Source organism: Grampus griseus (assembly GCF_964374135.1).
Source record: "Grampus griseus genome assembly, chromosome: 11".
NCBI classification, from domain to species: Eukaryota; Metazoa; Chordata; class Mammalia; order Artiodactyla; family Delphinidae; genus Grampus; species Grampus griseus.
Genome location: NC_139005.1, coordinates 97313441 through 97330083, shown reverse-complemented (window position 1 = coordinate 97330083; position 16643 = coordinate 97313441). Strand labels below are relative to the sequence as shown.

At 44.0% G+C, this 16643-nt stretch overlaps 1 protein-coding gene across 1 annotated transcript in view; it reads left to right on the top strand.

Annotated features, from left to right (window-relative positions):
• Window positions 1–10308: 10308 nt before the first annotated feature.
• Window positions 10309–16643, top strand: part of EFCAB6 (EF-hand calcium binding domain 6) — a gene marked incomplete at its 3' end in the record, with an annotated part of 176396 nt that continues 170061 nt past the window's right edge. Inside the window, 1 exon segment of the mRNA XM_082666200.1 lies at window positions 10309–10375. Coding sequence (XP_082522326.1) covers window positions 10325–10375 — 51 coding nt within the window. The 5' untranslated portion in view covers window positions 10309–10324.

Here is a 16643-nt window from a genome sequence, read left to right as displayed (position 1 = left end):
GGGAACCTTTGAAGCGTCTACCCAAATTGTATCTACTAAAAAATGCCCCGTCAGAAATCCAAGTCCTGGGTGTCCTTTCCAGGAAAAGGCTTCACAAAGGCCTGCCCTGTGAGCCACTCTCCCTCTGGGCCCATTTCCTAGTTATACATGTTTTTAACAGCAAGGAGAAATTTAACAGCAAGTCTTCCTTTGGGGAAGACTGAGATAACCGTGCTAGGCTTTGAGACTGGAATTTTAAGGGTTAAGTAAATATCAAACTTGGTTATATAGGCTTGGGAGCCATTCAGCTGTATGGGAAATTGTACTTTGTGTATTTGTATGAAGCTTAATAAAATATATTTATATTGATTATATATTTATTTTAATTTTAATTTCATAATGCTTTTTTGGGGGAAATAATTATTTTCACTTTTAAAAAAATTTGACATTTTATTTAGAAATAATTTCAAAGCTCCAGAAAATTTGTAAGGATAAGAGTGGTACAAACAGTAGCCATATACCCTTTACCCAGATTTGACAGTTGTGAACATTTAGCCTCGTTTGCTTCTTCCGTGATCTTTCGTTCATACATGTCTGCAAATAATATATGCGAAATACACAGTGTGTACATAGTTTTTCCTGAACTATTCAAGAGGATGTTGCTTATATTAATGGTTCTTTAATTCTAAATACTTCAGTGTGTATTTCCTTAAGAATAAGAACTATTCTCTTACGTAATCACAGTACAGTTAACAACTTCAGTAAACTGAACATTGAGATAGTAATACTTTAATTTAACCTATAGTCCATATTAACCCACTTGACCCAATGATGTCCTTTATAGAATTTTAGATTTGAAAATGATTTTTTTCTACCTTGAAATTATATGAATGTACAGTAAGTACACATGACACTCAGAGGGTTAATTATGCCTCAGACTTTTGGGAAATATATATATATATATATATATAGTTATACATATACACATATATAAAAATACATATACACATATATATAAATACATATACATATATTAACATATATATTAGAATATATTTCTATTAATTGTACTTATCTTTTAGATAGACCTAGATTTTAGAGAATTTTGTAGACAACTTGTTGGCTTTTAACTGAGCACAGATTGGCATTCTGGCGTTCATGCTGCTTCTGCTTAGTCTGCTGAGGGTGCATGTCAACTCAGACACCTGGATTGAGTAGCTGTGACTGTTACTGGAATGCCCATACCACTAAGAATGTCCTGCCTTACATCATGAAACCTGCCGTGCTGTCCACTGCTTGGATCTGAATTCTCTAACGGGCGGTTATTCTTCTTGTTTGGGCGTAGATCCCCCTCACCAGCTCTGGTGCCCTTCCGTACCTTGTATTCCTGTCCAGATTTGGTGGAATTGACCTGAATATAAATGTTATACAGAGGTAAGTTTATTTTTCCTCATATGCAAATGTGAAACTTGAAATGATAAGAAATAGGACACAAGGTCATTAGAGATAAATCATGTCAACAGATACAATCCTCAGTCAAAAATTTTATTCAGAGAAGAGTCTAACGTCTAAATGAGATATATTTCAGAATAAGAGAAATAATATTGTATTAAAATTGGAAGCATAGCAGATTAAAACCAGACTAACATATTTCATATGCAATGCATTTCATATTTGGAAATAAGGAATTTAATTTTTTTTTTTTTGGCTGTGCCATGTGGCTTGCGGGATCTTAGTTCCCCAACCAAGTATTGAACCCAGGCCCCGGCAATGAAAGCGCTGAGTCCTAACCACTGGACCGCCAGGGAATTCCCTGGAAATAAGGAATTTAAATTTCGAAGTAGACGTATTAAGATGCCAAATTTTAAATTTGTTTGTTTTTATACATTTTAATGTCTTTCATTGGATAGTGATCATATTTTGGTAGCTAGAAATGAAGTATTTTTAAAAAGATCTTTGTATGAGCTCCTCTGTATTTCATAATTGTAGCATGAGCATGAAGCTCATTTGCTTTATGTGCAAAATGAGAGAGTTCAAGTCTGAACTTTAATGTCTCTATCAGCTGTAAAGGTCTTTGATTCTAGTGTATGATGTAGGAAATATTATTTTAGTAAAAAAATTATTTACTCAGATTATCTGACTCTAAATGGGTAAGCTTCATTTTCTCAGGAATTGTGTAAACAATTAAATTTGGTTCTGAAATACTAGCAAATTTTGGTATTACAGCTTTCGTGATTGCACCCATCCTGGATGCAGCTGACATGTAAGACTTAGTGCAGCAGTGTGGAGCGGGGAGGGGGAGTTGATGTTCACTGGGTGTAGAGTTTCAGTTTTGTAAGGTGAGCAAGTCCCAGAGATCTGTTGCACAACAGTGTGAATATATTAACATTACTGAGCTGTATATTAAAAATGGTTAAGATGGTAACTTATGTGGTTTTTTTGTTACCACAATTAAAAAAATAAAAGAATTAGTGCAGCAGCTCCAACAAGAATGGCAAGGTATTATCCGCTCCACGATGTGGGACTTCTTTGTGCTCTGATCAGTTGATGTTCCATAAGTGGTGAACTAGGATAACTTCCAGGCTCATTCAGAAGGACCACTGGTCATTTTATAGGCTCTATATTCATGTTCTTGACTTAAAACCATCCACACTTGTGGAATAAGTAATCTAGGTTGAATATTCTTTGCTGAAAAACTCAACAGTTGGAAATGCTACAACTCAACAGTTGGAAAAGCTAATAATTTGATATGAAAAGTATCATAAGTTACTTCCTTAAACATAAAAGACTAAATATTTAAACTAACTTTGGAAGATTTCTGACTTACACATGAAGCTAAATTCTCTTTATTGTTGAAGACCACGAATTACGGTGAATAGAAACTTCTCTTTCTAGTACTATGGGAGGCTACCTCCATGAAAAACACTGCCACTGAAAACTACTAAAATGATGGATAAAAGGTAAAATATTTTAATACATTACTGAGCTGGCAAGAAGGTAATTCTCAGAGGCTAAGCATGCAGTAAAAATTGGAATCCAGAGAAGGGAGCTTTCTATAAAGCCAGTTTTTACCCTGAAGGTATTGGCCAAATCTTGGTGAATTTGTGTTTCAGTTTTGTTGGCTGTTTGGAGTGAAGGGGACAAGAGTCAAAACCTGCAGGGTCTGCCCAAGGTGGAGAAACCTAAGGGAAGACCCTATACGCTCTTGTAAGGATAATCTACAAAATATAAACCTGCATGGCAGAAGGGCACAAGGAAACCTACCGGTTTCAACACTGGCATTGGGTGAATAGGGGAAAAATTGTAATCACAAGTCAATTCATGAAAATCTGTGTCTAAAATAATGTTACCTGTGTGGTCTGAAAAGTCTCAGGCTAGGAATTTACTTAAAATTTACTGGTCCTGGACTGGGTGTGCCCTTCTGTGGAGGAATACATCTACAACATAGCCCTTAAAGAAGACCACAGATAAAGTGTCACACAAAAAAACCTTGAAAACATATGAAGAGACAAAGAATGAGGACCGCAAACAAATGGAAATCATATCCAGTGGAATCAGACCTCCAAACACTTGGGATATTGGAACTATCAGATACAGAATCTAAAAGTAGTGTTTTAATATCTTTAAAGAAATGAAAGAATGGATTCAATATATGAGTGCAAAACAAGAGGCAATTGAAGAAGTACAAAATGGAACTCTTGGTATTGAAAGATACAATCATTATAGAATAAAATTCAGCAGATGGGTGAAAACAGTGGCTTCAACACAGCTGAAAAGGGCATTAGTGGAGTGGAAAATAGATCTGAAGATATTATCCAGAATGCAGCACAGAAAGAGAGAGAGATATCAAGCTTGGAGAACAGATATAAGAGACATGGGAGGAGGGAAGAGAAGGCCCAACAATACTTCTTACTGGATTTCCAGATATGTAAGAGAAAGAGTAGGACAGAGATTATATTTGAAAAGGTAATGGGTTAGAATCTCAAGCCAGATAAATAAAAAGGAATGCCTGTCTAGACATATCATGGTAGAACCGCAGAACATCAGCATCAAAGAGAAAATATTAAAGGCAGTGAGAAGAAAAAGGGAATTGACTTCACAGGAGTGACAGTTAGACTGACACTGATGGTCTCAACAGTGACAATGAAAGGTATGAGATTGTGGGAAAACGTCTTCAATGCACTGAAGCTAAGATATTTGCCATCCTAGAATTTTATACTATGTTTGTAAGAATAAGGAAGAGAACTTTTTCTGTGGGAACCCCTGAGAGCCTCTCCTTTTCTTGCCATGGTATCTGCTCATCCACTGGTATCAGAGTGTTTGGAAAAGGAAGACACATCTGGCACCTTTGCCTATGGTGTTCAAGGTTACTTTTCACCTAGCTCTTGTATACTCTCTTCACACTGACTTGTATGAAAATGAGGCAGCCTGTGCATTGAATTATCCGGTCATTAGACTTGGGCTAAATCTCAGGACATTGACAGATTTGCAGCTCAAATTCCCTGAATTGGTGGTGGGGGGACTTATTATTGTGGTCACAGCATTTCCCTTGGTTCAAGAGGTCATATTTTGTATCAGCCAAAGCTTGATGCCCTTGACAACGTAGAGTGAACACAACACAGAAGAGGTATGCCGTCTGTTCTGTCCTGGCCATCTCAGCCTCACCAGAACTGTCTAATATGAGGAAGTTACTGAAGGTGCTACAGTGGTTGATTAAGTTGGGAGCAACATGAAGATTAAAGAGGCTATTTTGCATCAGAAGACATTTAGGACCTGGAATGCTATCAAGAAGTCTGTGCCTCTGAGTGTACGAGAGCTGGTAAGGACAAAATGTGGAACTGCTCTTGCATCTGCCATGGATGACCTCACATCATCTGTAATAATGGTAGTATCATCAATAACCCTTCAGAAACATCCAAGGAATTATTCTATTTAAAATGAGTAAATTGAACCTTTGAGATTTGCTTCTGATGGACATGTCGAACATTTCTGCTTATGGACCAAAAGTGTTTCCCACTTCGATAATCCATGTGGCACTCAGCGCAATGCTACCTCCCTGAAGAATAACTACAGCCCTCCACGTACAAAGCAATCGAAACAGATCTTAGCAGAAGTTTTTGAAAGCTTTCTGAGCACCATCCAGAAAGATTCACGACAGAGTTCTGAAGAACTTACTGAGGAGCCTGAGAATTACGTTGAAACAAAATTCATTCACACATATGTGCAGGGTGTCAGTGCATTGTGTATAGGGCAAAGCAACAAGAATCAAAGAATTTTTCCCTGTACTTACATCCAGTTTCTTTAATTCAGCATCAATATTTCCTTCATTCAAATATCAACCTTTAGCCATATGTGGCATATATTACAACTAGGTGTCACCTGTGAAAACTTATCGTTCACTATGGCTTAGATGTGAGGTAGAACACAACCGACCTTCCTGTGTAATGTCACATTTCACACATCAACATGTAGGGCCAACTGAACTATGGAAGAGTGTGTAAAAGAAGAAAGAAACTGCATGGATCTGATTCTAAGAAGTTAAAAAAACAATACACATAAAAAGGAGACTGTGGACTGTGTCAGATACAGACTGATGCCCTATTTCCCTCCTCTCCCTTATTAGCCATTTTGTGACCATGTACTTTGCCCTCAAGTCTCAAAGCTGATAACTGAGTTTTTGCTCTCTTTTTCTATTCTAAAATCTTCCCTTGGTTACCTGATGACCATAACCAGCTTTATTTGTCCAAGTTTCCGGGGCTTCAGAATCCTCCCTCCCTCCTCCCACAAAGTTTCTAAGTAGATCTATTATTGCTCTGACAATGCTGAAAAAAACATTCATTCACAAGACCATGTATTGCAACATTCCTAGGCCAGGCCAGGTACCACAAATTCAAGTGGATAAAGCAAACAACAGCGATAGAACGTCCGTCAACAGAGCAGATGTGAAGTTGACTCTAGGCAGGTAGCCTGGGTAGGTTGAGAAAAAAGGAGGAAAGAAGGCTTTTGGCCAAGAGAAGCAGGATTTGGAGGGAGAAAATTGTTTGCTACAAAGAAACAAGCAGCTAAAGGAACTCCAGTAAAGGAACCAATTCAAACAAAAGAAAAGAAGCCTTCTGCATCACATCTTGAATTTCTATGCCTCTGAAGGTCATTTCAGTGTGGACGGCGTCTTTGAATTTCTGAAGATTAAAGACATGATAGAAGTCACTGAGGAACATTTAAAAAAATAAAGACGGAGGGTGAAATACAGACATTTTAGACAAAAACTGAGACAGTTTACCTCCTACAGATCTTGACTAAAGGAAATCATAAAAGGTATGCTAAACGGCAGAAGGCAAGTGACCCTACGGTACCCGGTACACACAAGGCCCTCTGTGCCCTGGCTGGCCTCCCTGACAGGCGCTCTCTGCTCTCCTCTTTCTTCACTGTGTCCTTTTCTTGTTGCTCCCGTCTTAGGGCTTTTGACTGGTGGTTCCCCAGTGTCCGCAGCGCTTCTCCCCCAAATAAAGCTGTAGGTCACTCGGCTCACACCCATGAGGTCAACACACAAATGTGATTTTCTCATTCTAGAACGTGAGCCCCACGAGGGCAGGCAGCTTTATCAGTTTTATTTATGGATGTATCCCAAGCCCCTAGGACCATGTTTGGCACATAGTGGGTGCTTAATATATATTTGTTGAATTAAGTGGATGGAAAAACAGCAATGACAACCAACGAACGACACGTACAGTCAGCAACCTGAATGACTCTCGCAGACATAATATCTAGTGAAGGAGGAAGAAACATACGAATGCTTCTGTTCATATGTGAAGTTCAAAACCAGACGAACTGAACTGTATTGTTTAGGGATACATACCTAGGTGGTAAAATTATAACAAAATAAAAGTAAATGATATCTTAAGTGCTAGGAGGAGAGGGAATATTATGATTGGAGAAGGGCAAGTGGGAGCCTCTTTTGTTTGGCTTTAATTCTTGATTTGAGTAATTGTTAAACAGGTGTTTGCCTTAATTGTAAGTAAACTGTGCATATGTACTGTATGTACTTTTCTGCGTAAAGGTTATATCTCACAATAGCAATTTAAAACTCAATGAATTTAATAAACGTATTAGACACAGCTAAAGAAATAAGTGAACTGGAAGATGGGTCAGAAAACATTAGCCAGAATGTAGCAGAGACATAAACGATGTAATTGGAGCTCTGTAAAGAGAGCAGTGAGAGATGGGACAGGTAATAGCCAAAGAAACAATGCCTGAGGATTTTCCAGAACTGATGAAAAGTGCTGTCCTGCAGATTCAAGAAGGCAGATCTCAAAAAGGATTTAAAACGGGTGGGGGCAGAACCCCAAAGACCAAGAGATCTTAAAGGCAGCCAAAGGGCAACATGTACACAAAAGTGACTTCTGAGTTGTAACAATGGGAGCCAGGTGAAGAGTGGATTAAAAACTGCGATGTGGGCTTCCCTGGTGGCGCAGTGGTTGAGAGTCTGCCTGCCGATGCAAGGGACACGGGTTCGTGCCCCGGTCTGGGAGGATCCCACATGCCGCGGAGCGGCTGGGCCCGTGAGCCATGGCCGCTGAGCCTGCGCGTCCAGAGCCTGTGCTCCGCAACGGGAGAGGCCACAACAGTGAGAGGCTCGCATACAGCAAAAAAAAATAAAAAATAAAAAAAAATAAAAACTGCGATGTGTTGGAAGAAAATCACTGCCATCCTAGAACTGTGTATCTAAAGAAAATACCTTTCACTATTTTAAATATTGAAGTAAAGACATTCTCAAACAAAAATGGATTTGGCCCCCAGCAGGTCCAGAAGAAGAAACTCTAAGGGTATACCTTAGGTAGAAGGAAAGCGATCCCAGGTGGAAGGTCTGAGATGATGCAAGAAGGGATGCTGAGGGAAGATGGCTGAACACCTGGCAAGTACAGGACACACTCATGACTGTAGGGAATACTGATGGCTTCTGGAATTTAAAAATAGGTTAGAATTAGAACACATGATAGTAGTAATATATAAATTGAGAGGAGGGACTGGAGTTAAATGTTCTGGAGTTGGTACATTGTCCAGTCGGAAGATGAAAGTTCTGATTAACTTGAGTCTTTGAAAATTATGCTGGTTGTAATTTCCAGAGCAATTACTACAAGTCTAAAAGTGGAGTGTATAATTCCCAAACTTATAGAGGCACAGAAATGGAATGATAAAAATGGTATCAACCCAAAAGAAGGCAAGAAGCAGCAGAATAGGCAGGAAAAATAGAAATCCTGAATATGTCAGTAATTATAATAAATATACCACTTGAAAGACAAAGATAACAGATAGTAAAATCCACTAAGAGAAAAACCTAAACATAGTTTTATAGAAAGGTTAAAAGTGAAAGGATTTAAAAAGACATACTATTCAAATAAATACTAATCTAAAGAAAGCAGGCATCACTAAGTTAATGTCAGACAGTAGACGGGGCTCCCCTGAGGCAGATACTGAGATGGAGTTTGGGGTACACACTTCCCTGAAAAGGGAAGAGGACTGGAGCCAGACTGTGCAGAGGAGCTGCCACTGGGGCTGAGGAAGCCTTGACCAAATGCAGAGGAGGGAGGGAGGGGCTGAGGTTGGGAGGGGCGGGGCCTCCTGTGCCCCTGGGGCAGTGGCACTTCTCCATTTCTTCAGCTGATGGTGGGCACACAGCTGTACAAAGTCAGGTATGTATGATTTTTATTCCTTAAATCTTAAACATATGTTACAAATAGTGTTTTGTATCTCTTCAATACATAATTAAAACCATATTTAAAAAAAAAAAAAAGGGCTTCCCTGGTGGCGCAGTGGTTGAGAGCCCGCCTGCCGATGCAGGGGACACGGGTTCATGCCCCGGTCCGGGAAGATCCCACATGCCGCGGAGCGGCTGGGCCCGTGAGCCATGGCCGCTGAGCCTGCGCGTCCGGAGCCTGTGCTCCGCAACCGAAGAGGCCACAGCAGTGAGAGGCCCGCATACCGCAAAAAAACCCACAAACCCCCCCCCAAAAAATCATATTAAATATATTACATTTAACACAGAATCATAAGGCTGGGTTCCTGGTTTCCTCTCTAACTTGGGCTCGGCACTTAACCCCTCTGAGCCTGTTTCCTCGTATGTAAAATGAAGTTAATTTCTGTTTAAAGCGCTCCAGTGGCTTCCCCTTCCCCAGTGTGAAGTCCAGTCTCCTCATCACGGCCCCCGCACCATGGCGCTGGTGTCAGCCTCCATCTCTGGACTTACCCCATGTTCCTTGGCCCTGCTTGGTGGGCTCTGGTCCCCCTGGCCTCTGCAGTAGCAGCCCTGGGACGTGCCAGGCTCCTGCGACCTCTGGGCTTCAAGCTGTGGCATGTTCCCTTTGCTTTGCCTGGAGAGCTTTTCCTTCGAGATGGTGGCTCCTGGCTTATTAGCTTGTGGGTCTCTATTCAAATGCCCCGTCGTCCACCCCATGCAGGAGAGTCGGCCCATCTTACCCCAGTGTCCAGCCTATCCCCACCTATCTTTACTGGCTTCAGAGCGCTTGTTATTACTTCAGCTTACATTACTTATTTCCAGTCTGTCACTGTCACTAGCATTAAGCTTCTTCAAGCCTGGGAACGCTGTCCTGCTCGACTCCACGCCCAGGCCTGAGTGTAGGAGGCACTGGGTAAGTACTCTGAAGTGGCCTCTGTTGTTCTTTATCCTCACGCTAGCCCTATGGTTAGTTCCAAAGAGAGGCTGTGAAGCGGTTTATAGATACACAGGTAATGCAAAATCAAAAATAGTTAATAAAAGCGGCTGGAGACGGGGCTGGTATAGACGCACATCCATCCTAAGCCCTTTGCAGAGGGGCTCGGTGCGCACCGCGGGGCGAGCGGGAGCCTGCAGGGGTCAGAGCACAGTGCTGCAGCCGAGTGTTAGGCGTGGCCCGTGAAGCCAGGCCACCTGGGTCTGAAGCCGGTGCCGTGGCTTCCCCACGGTGACCTCGGCTCCCCCAGCCTTCTCTGGAAAGCGGGATGGTGGTGGCCGCTAACCCATGGAGTGAGGGTCATGTGAGACGGGGCCTGGCCTTCGTGAGGGCTCTCTGCATGAAGGCCGTAATCGCTCCATTCCCACCCCACCCCAGGAGGAGTCGATGTCGTGTGTCATTTTACATATGAGGGACCCGAGACACGGAGAAGCTAAGTAACTGGCCCGAGTTCACGCTTCTGGCGGATGGCGTAAGAAAGACCTTGCATTTAAAAATACATAATTTAGAAATTCCTATAATTTTGATCTCTGTGTGTCCTATGTAAGCATTAACGTAGTTAAAACATTTTAACAAAAGATTTTTAATTGTTATCTTTAAGGGGAGGTGAGAGTGAAATGAATTGCTGTCGGACATTAAAAGAACTCGAAGTCCAAGTAGGAGAAAAGGTAATAGAGAGCTTTCAGAGTTCTTCCCCCAATCCCCACCCTTCGTCAAAAGTAATTGCTATTTTTCTGGAAAAGGCAAAACTATGGAAAATTTAAAAGTATAGTAGTTGCTAGAGGTTGAAGGGCAGAGGGTGGAGAGAGAAGATGATTTAGGTGGAAAGCAGAAGATCTTTAAGGAAGTGAAAATACTCTGTTTCATACCATAATGATGGCTACGTGTCATTATACATTTGACAAAACTCATAGAACGTACACCGAGAGTGAGCCTTAATGTAAACTAGGGACTATGGGAGATTACGCTGCATCAGTGAAGGTCCCTCAGTTGAACCAAATGTCCCAGTCTGGTTGGGGATACTGATAATGGGGGACACCATGCATGTGTGGGGACAGGAGCTATACGGGAAATTGCTGTACATTTCCCCCAATCTTGATGTGAACCTTATACTGCTCTTAAAAATAAATTCTTAATTAAAAAACCCAAAATGCCAAAAAAAAAAAAAAGAAAAGTAATTGCTAGCAGAGGGAGCTGATGCAGAATGAGCTGTGTCTTGTCGTCCGCGTTCTCGTGCCTCACCCAGTAGAACTCACATGAAAGCCTGTATTCACATGACTTCGCCTGCCCGGATGGCATCCTTTTTGATGAATGACACCAGCAGAAGTCCTGGAATATTAATTACTTTTGTATTAACTTTAGATCATTATTAGTAGGGCTGCCCTTTTGGTTTTTGTCTACGACTGAGGCAGGGTTTTCTTTAGAAAGAGAAAACTACTGCTTTTCGGCAGTAAATGCCAATCAAGAGCGGCGTGGTAAAAATAACTGGTGAAACTCAGAGCGATACATATTTAAGAATTGAGTAATTTAGCCACGAAAGCTACTACGCGTGTTTAAAAAGGAGCATATAGCTCTGTTCCTGTTTGCCGGTTGTGGGTAGCTATCAGGGCGCACAACTAGGGAGGGAGGAGATGCTCACGCCCTTCGGGGGCTGGAATCGGACCCCTTTTTAAAATGCATTTGGGCCTGTCAGTTACACGAGCAGTTTGAGAATCATAGTTTAATTTACTTGATTCAATATGTTGGTTTGAAATGTGACAAATTTTCTTTCCTTTTTGAACTCTTCTGAGATTGTCAAACATTTCAGAATCAAAAATAGCTAGAAACCCACAAAATGTTTGTCTAAATTTCCCTGGCTTATGCCATTAACACCAGAAAATTCTTCCTAGTGTGATAATTTTTTAGCATTATGTGCTCCTAAAAATCTACTTTCACTATAGTTTATATTAGTAGGAACCCTGGTGTCATGATTTGCTGCTTCTGTTGTGGTTCATTTGTTATTCTGTAAGAAATATGCAATATTTGTAATTGATATGTAATAGATATTATTTATGGTATATGTCTTTAATTTGTCTCTTCACAAACTTGGTTAATCATGAAGTTACCCTAGGAAAGTCAGCTGTTTATGACAATCATGCTTTCAACATAGGTGGGTCAGTAATGCAACGTTACAGTTAGGGGAGGGGAGGGACATAGGCCTAGCTTGTAAGTTACTGAAAGTGAGGCTTCGAAGAGGAAAGCTGAAGGGGAACTCCACCACTGGGCGCCCTTTCATCTCAGTCCTTTTTCATCCTGGCCTCCTTCCCATAGAAGCCCCCTCACTAAGAGTGAGTTTAAAGCAGCGCGGTTTAAACAGAAAGGTGACGGCGAGAGGCTGAGGAACGTGTGATAGAGGTAACGCCTGACCACAGGGCAGCTCCGAGGCTTTCTCTGCCGTGCAGTCTGGCCAGCACAAGCTGCAGCCCCAGCTCTGCCTGCCACCCTGGCGCTGGGCAGGCAGGTGGCGTGGACGGACTCTGCCATTTACCAGCCGGGTGGCCTTGGGCAAAGTCCTCGTCATTGGGCTTCTTCATCTGTCGGTGGGGATAAGAACACCCACCTCACAGTGCTGTTGCGTGGCTTAAAGGTATCCAGCATAAAGCACCTGGAACACTTAGGTGATGCCAGCTATCATTATTATGGTTATTACTACAGCTTCCTTTGAGGTATAGGTAGGACCTTAAATGAATGTCGTCCCTTCCCACCGACCCCAAAGTAAACAGAACAAACCAAATCCACTCCTCAGCTGCTGGCTGTGTGCAGTAGCGTGTTTCCAGCTACAACTCTGGTCCTGCAAACGGGCCACACTCAAACATTGGAGACAGAGAGGAACACCTAGCGATCAGTAAAAGAATGCTGTCTTCAGACATACATTGTCATTGCTGGGCGATCTACACAGTTTGGGAATGAAAGATGCTAATTCTTTTGTTTTAAATATAAGTCCACATGGCTTATTGGAGCCAAGAATGCATGCAAATGGCTCTCTGAATTTTGGGAGCCAGACTTTGCTGAATGTGTGTGTGGTCTAGCCTTCCTAAACCAACAAGTAGTTAGCAGTTGGCACCCCAAACTGCCCGAACCCCGGGGCTTGGGTTTCCTAATTGTTTGCTTCTGCAGTGAGCTTGGTCTGGTGGCTGGCTCCTCAGCCTCGCCCTAATTCATGTGCACTTAGACCTTCCAGCACGTGTTCACATTCACGCTCCTTGTTCAGTCGAAACCGTGGGCTTCCTGAGTCTCGTTTTCTCCGTCAGTCGAGGGGAAGGCAGACTGGGTGGTCTCCGGGGCCCATCTCTCCGTCCTTTGGTGATTGTGACCTGTGGCTTCACGTGAAGAGCCTGCTGTCTGTGGCCGTGGGGCCCCAGGTGGTCCTCAGGGTGTCGTCTCAGGCTCCCGCTGGTCCTGGTTCCTGCTTTAACCTGCACTCGGATTCCACCCAGTGGGTGCTCTGAGTCTGGTGCGCAGCTCCCTTGCCCTCATCCTCTCGGCCCCGGCTTTTCCTTGTTCACAAAGAGGACTGTGCTTCCCTCTGGCTCCTCTTCTGTGCCTTCTACGGGGCGTCTCCTTGGCTGCCCTTGCGTTCTCTGGTCTTCAGGTTCCTTGCTCTCTTAATCTCCCGGGAGGCAGAGGGAGTTAGTGGGAAGGAGGCGCACCTGGCCTGAAGTCTCACCTCTGCAGCGGCCCACGGGCCATGGGCAGGTCTCCCACTGCTTTGACTTTCCTCATCTCTGGAGGCAAGACAACAGCACTTACCCATCAGAGTGATCACAAGAATGAATGAGAATAATGTAAGTGACGCCCTTGCATACAGCAGATGCTCAGTAAATACTCGTCCCTTCCTCTACCCATCAGCGAGGGTGGTCCTCCCTGTCAGGCGCTCCTGAAACCCTTCCTGTGGTAGCTTTACCCGCCACCAGGTGGTGCCCCGTCAGCCACCGAGGTGTCTGGTCGTCCTACCCTGTGACAAGCAGAGGCCCCCAACTGAGCTAATAAGGAACGTCTCATCTCGTCTGAGAAGTCCGGAGGGAGGGCAGGTCAGGGTCTGCTCACTCGCATCTCCTCCGGTCACCGGGAAGTGGCCAGCATTCCAGGCTCGACACGCAGATGCCGGGATGTCGGATTTTTTCCAGCATGCTGTTTCTTCCGCTATGACTCTATATAAACACGGGGAAACTTCTTCCTGTGACTCACAGGCCAGGATTTTGTCCCCACCCAAACCAGTCACTGGCGGTGGCATTGGCCGCTGCAAGCAGCCTGGACCAACCCTGGTCACTCCTTGGTGTGGTGGCTAGGCTCCCTCCCCTTAGGCACGGGGCCACCCAGGGGGTGGCTATCTGAACCAAATGGAAAGTGGAGGGTTTCGTTAGAAAGAGAAGGGGTTAGAGGTCAGTGGATTTGGAGAAAGCGACCGACAGTGTCTGCTTCAGCCTCGCAGCGAAAGAACCCCCGCCGGCTGGGCCTCATCCTTCGGACGCTGGTGTGATTGTTTGGATTTTGCCGTCTCTGATGACAACGAGAGCTAGCATGGAGTGAGCACTCACTAGGAGCTGCTCTCAGTGCTTTACTGTGTGTATGTCTTCAGTTGAGGCAGGTGCCCTTGTTATCCCACCTCGATATGGAGGGAAACTAGAACAGGGGCTGAGCAGTTGGGCCAAGTGTGCACAGCTGGGGGGCAGAGGAGCTGCAGTCCCCGCCTCGGCTGCTGGCTCCAGGGTCCTGGCTCTTAGCCTCAGGCCACCCTGCCTCTGGGAGGACCCCTTAGGCGGCTGCCTGCAGCAAATGTGACTGTTTGTTGTGCCTGGAGGTGGACCCAGTGCATCGCAGAGAAGCGTCTCTGCTCACGGAAGCCGTATGAATGAGTGGAGGTTGTCTTCTAGCCACAGGGTCATCTCTTTGTCCGTGTAGCATCTACTTCAGATTTGGGAATTCTCTTTCCTTTTCCATCTCTGGCATCTTGCCCTCCCATGCTTCTTCCCAACTCCTCAGACGCTTATGCTTCTGCCTGTCCCGCAGGGCCCCAGCCCCATCCTGGAGCCACAGCACCTTCCAAGGCCCAAGACTTAGGTTCTCCACATGCTTCAGGTGAGGAGTCTGCCAGGAAAAAAGGACCTAAAGCAAAGCTTCCATGTGTTTCCAGGTTAACAAAGTTTGGGTGTTTTTACTCTGTTTTATCTTTGTCAACTCCCCACATGAGGGTGAGGTGGAAGTAAAAGAAGAGGCTAACAAAGGAAGAGGATCTCATCCTGCCTCTGGAGGTGAGGGGATGCTCATTGTAAGCCATGTCCGGAGAATTGCCGAGACACAGGAAGCTATTCTGTCATATCAGAACACTGTGTGTTTAGAAGTGGCATGACTAGTCTTCTCCCCCAACATGCAAAAAAAAAAAAAAACGTTTTAAATTGAAGACTAGAATTCAAGAATGTGCCGTTCAGTTAAAGACATTAAAAAAAGGAAAATAAACAAACCCACCCAAAGCCCCAGGCTGCTTGCTCTCGTACCACACATCACTGCCCCAATCAGGGCTGTTCTTTTTAGCCTGGGAGCTGTGCTGTCAGAATACCTGGTCTGCCCAGTCAGCCGTGACTAGTGTGTCTGTTGGACGCCAAGTGACACAAGTCGTTATGGGATTACCCTGGTGCCTTGGAGTTGTGTAGATGCAGCCTTGGTCATTTCAGAAGCAATTAGTAAATAATCAGAGGTACTAAGCTGCTTGCCTGGTCGGTCATAGCTTCACAAAAGTGAAGACACAAGTGATGGGTATATCCATTTTCTTAAATAGGTGAATTTTCTTAAAAATAAATTAAAAAAATTATTGCTTGAGGGATAAGAAACAGTTGTTAGGATCACAGCCATTTCATAAACATACCTTAACATTGGAACACCACATTAGCACAAACGAATGTATCAGAATACAGTCTGTTTGCCTAATAAAAAGACCGTGTCAAACTCAAAACGAGGCCATTTACTAAAACGTACAAGCTTTTGGTTAATTCGTAATATTCTCCTAATCCCACTTTTATCATCTCTCCTCTGGTGCACTTGGTATTAATTACCTATTATAGCAGGTATTTGAACACAACTTCTCTTTCGTCTGCAGAAAATATTAGCATATCGCAGAGCTGTTGGGACAGATTGTATCTGAGGCGCTTCTTCCTCTGCAGAAAAGACTATCAATCATAGCTGAGTATAGTGATTAATAATGTCACAGCTCTTATTCCTGTGTCTGTGTGCAGCTAAGTGAAGAGTCGTGCTCACACTAGATCCAGAGAATTTCACAAAACAAAATAATCGGCTGCCATTTTATAAAGAAATGATATTGAAAATGCTTCTACCCCAGGACCTATTTTTGGTTGCTCTATTAGTAATTTACTGAAGACTTCATCAGGAAACTAAAGCAAAGGTTTTGTTATGTCAGAATTTATATCATTTCAGAGTAAGTTTCTCTTAAAAAAAAAACCTTCTTGCATGTGGCAAGTCAATAGTACACGTGAGATTGCAGGGTTGAGTGTTTAAAACAGTGCGGTGTCATGGGGACAGGCTGGTGGAGTGGGGGGACAGGATGGTGGTATGGGGGGCGGGATGGTGGCGTGGGGGTGACGGCATGGTGGAGTGGGGGGATGGGATGGTGGAGTGGGGGGACGGGATGGTGGGGTGGGGGATGGGATGGTGGAGTGGGGGACGGGATGGTGGAGTTGGGGGGACGGGATGGTGGAGTGGGGGGGACGGGATGGTGGAGTGGGGGGACGGGATGGTGGAGTTGGAGGGACGGGATGGTGGAGTGGGGGGACGGGATGGTGGAGTTGGGGGACGGGATGGTGGCGTGGGGGGGACGGGATGGTGAAGTCGGGGGGACGGGATGGTGGAGTGGGGGGGACGGGATGGTGGAGTTGGGGGGATGGG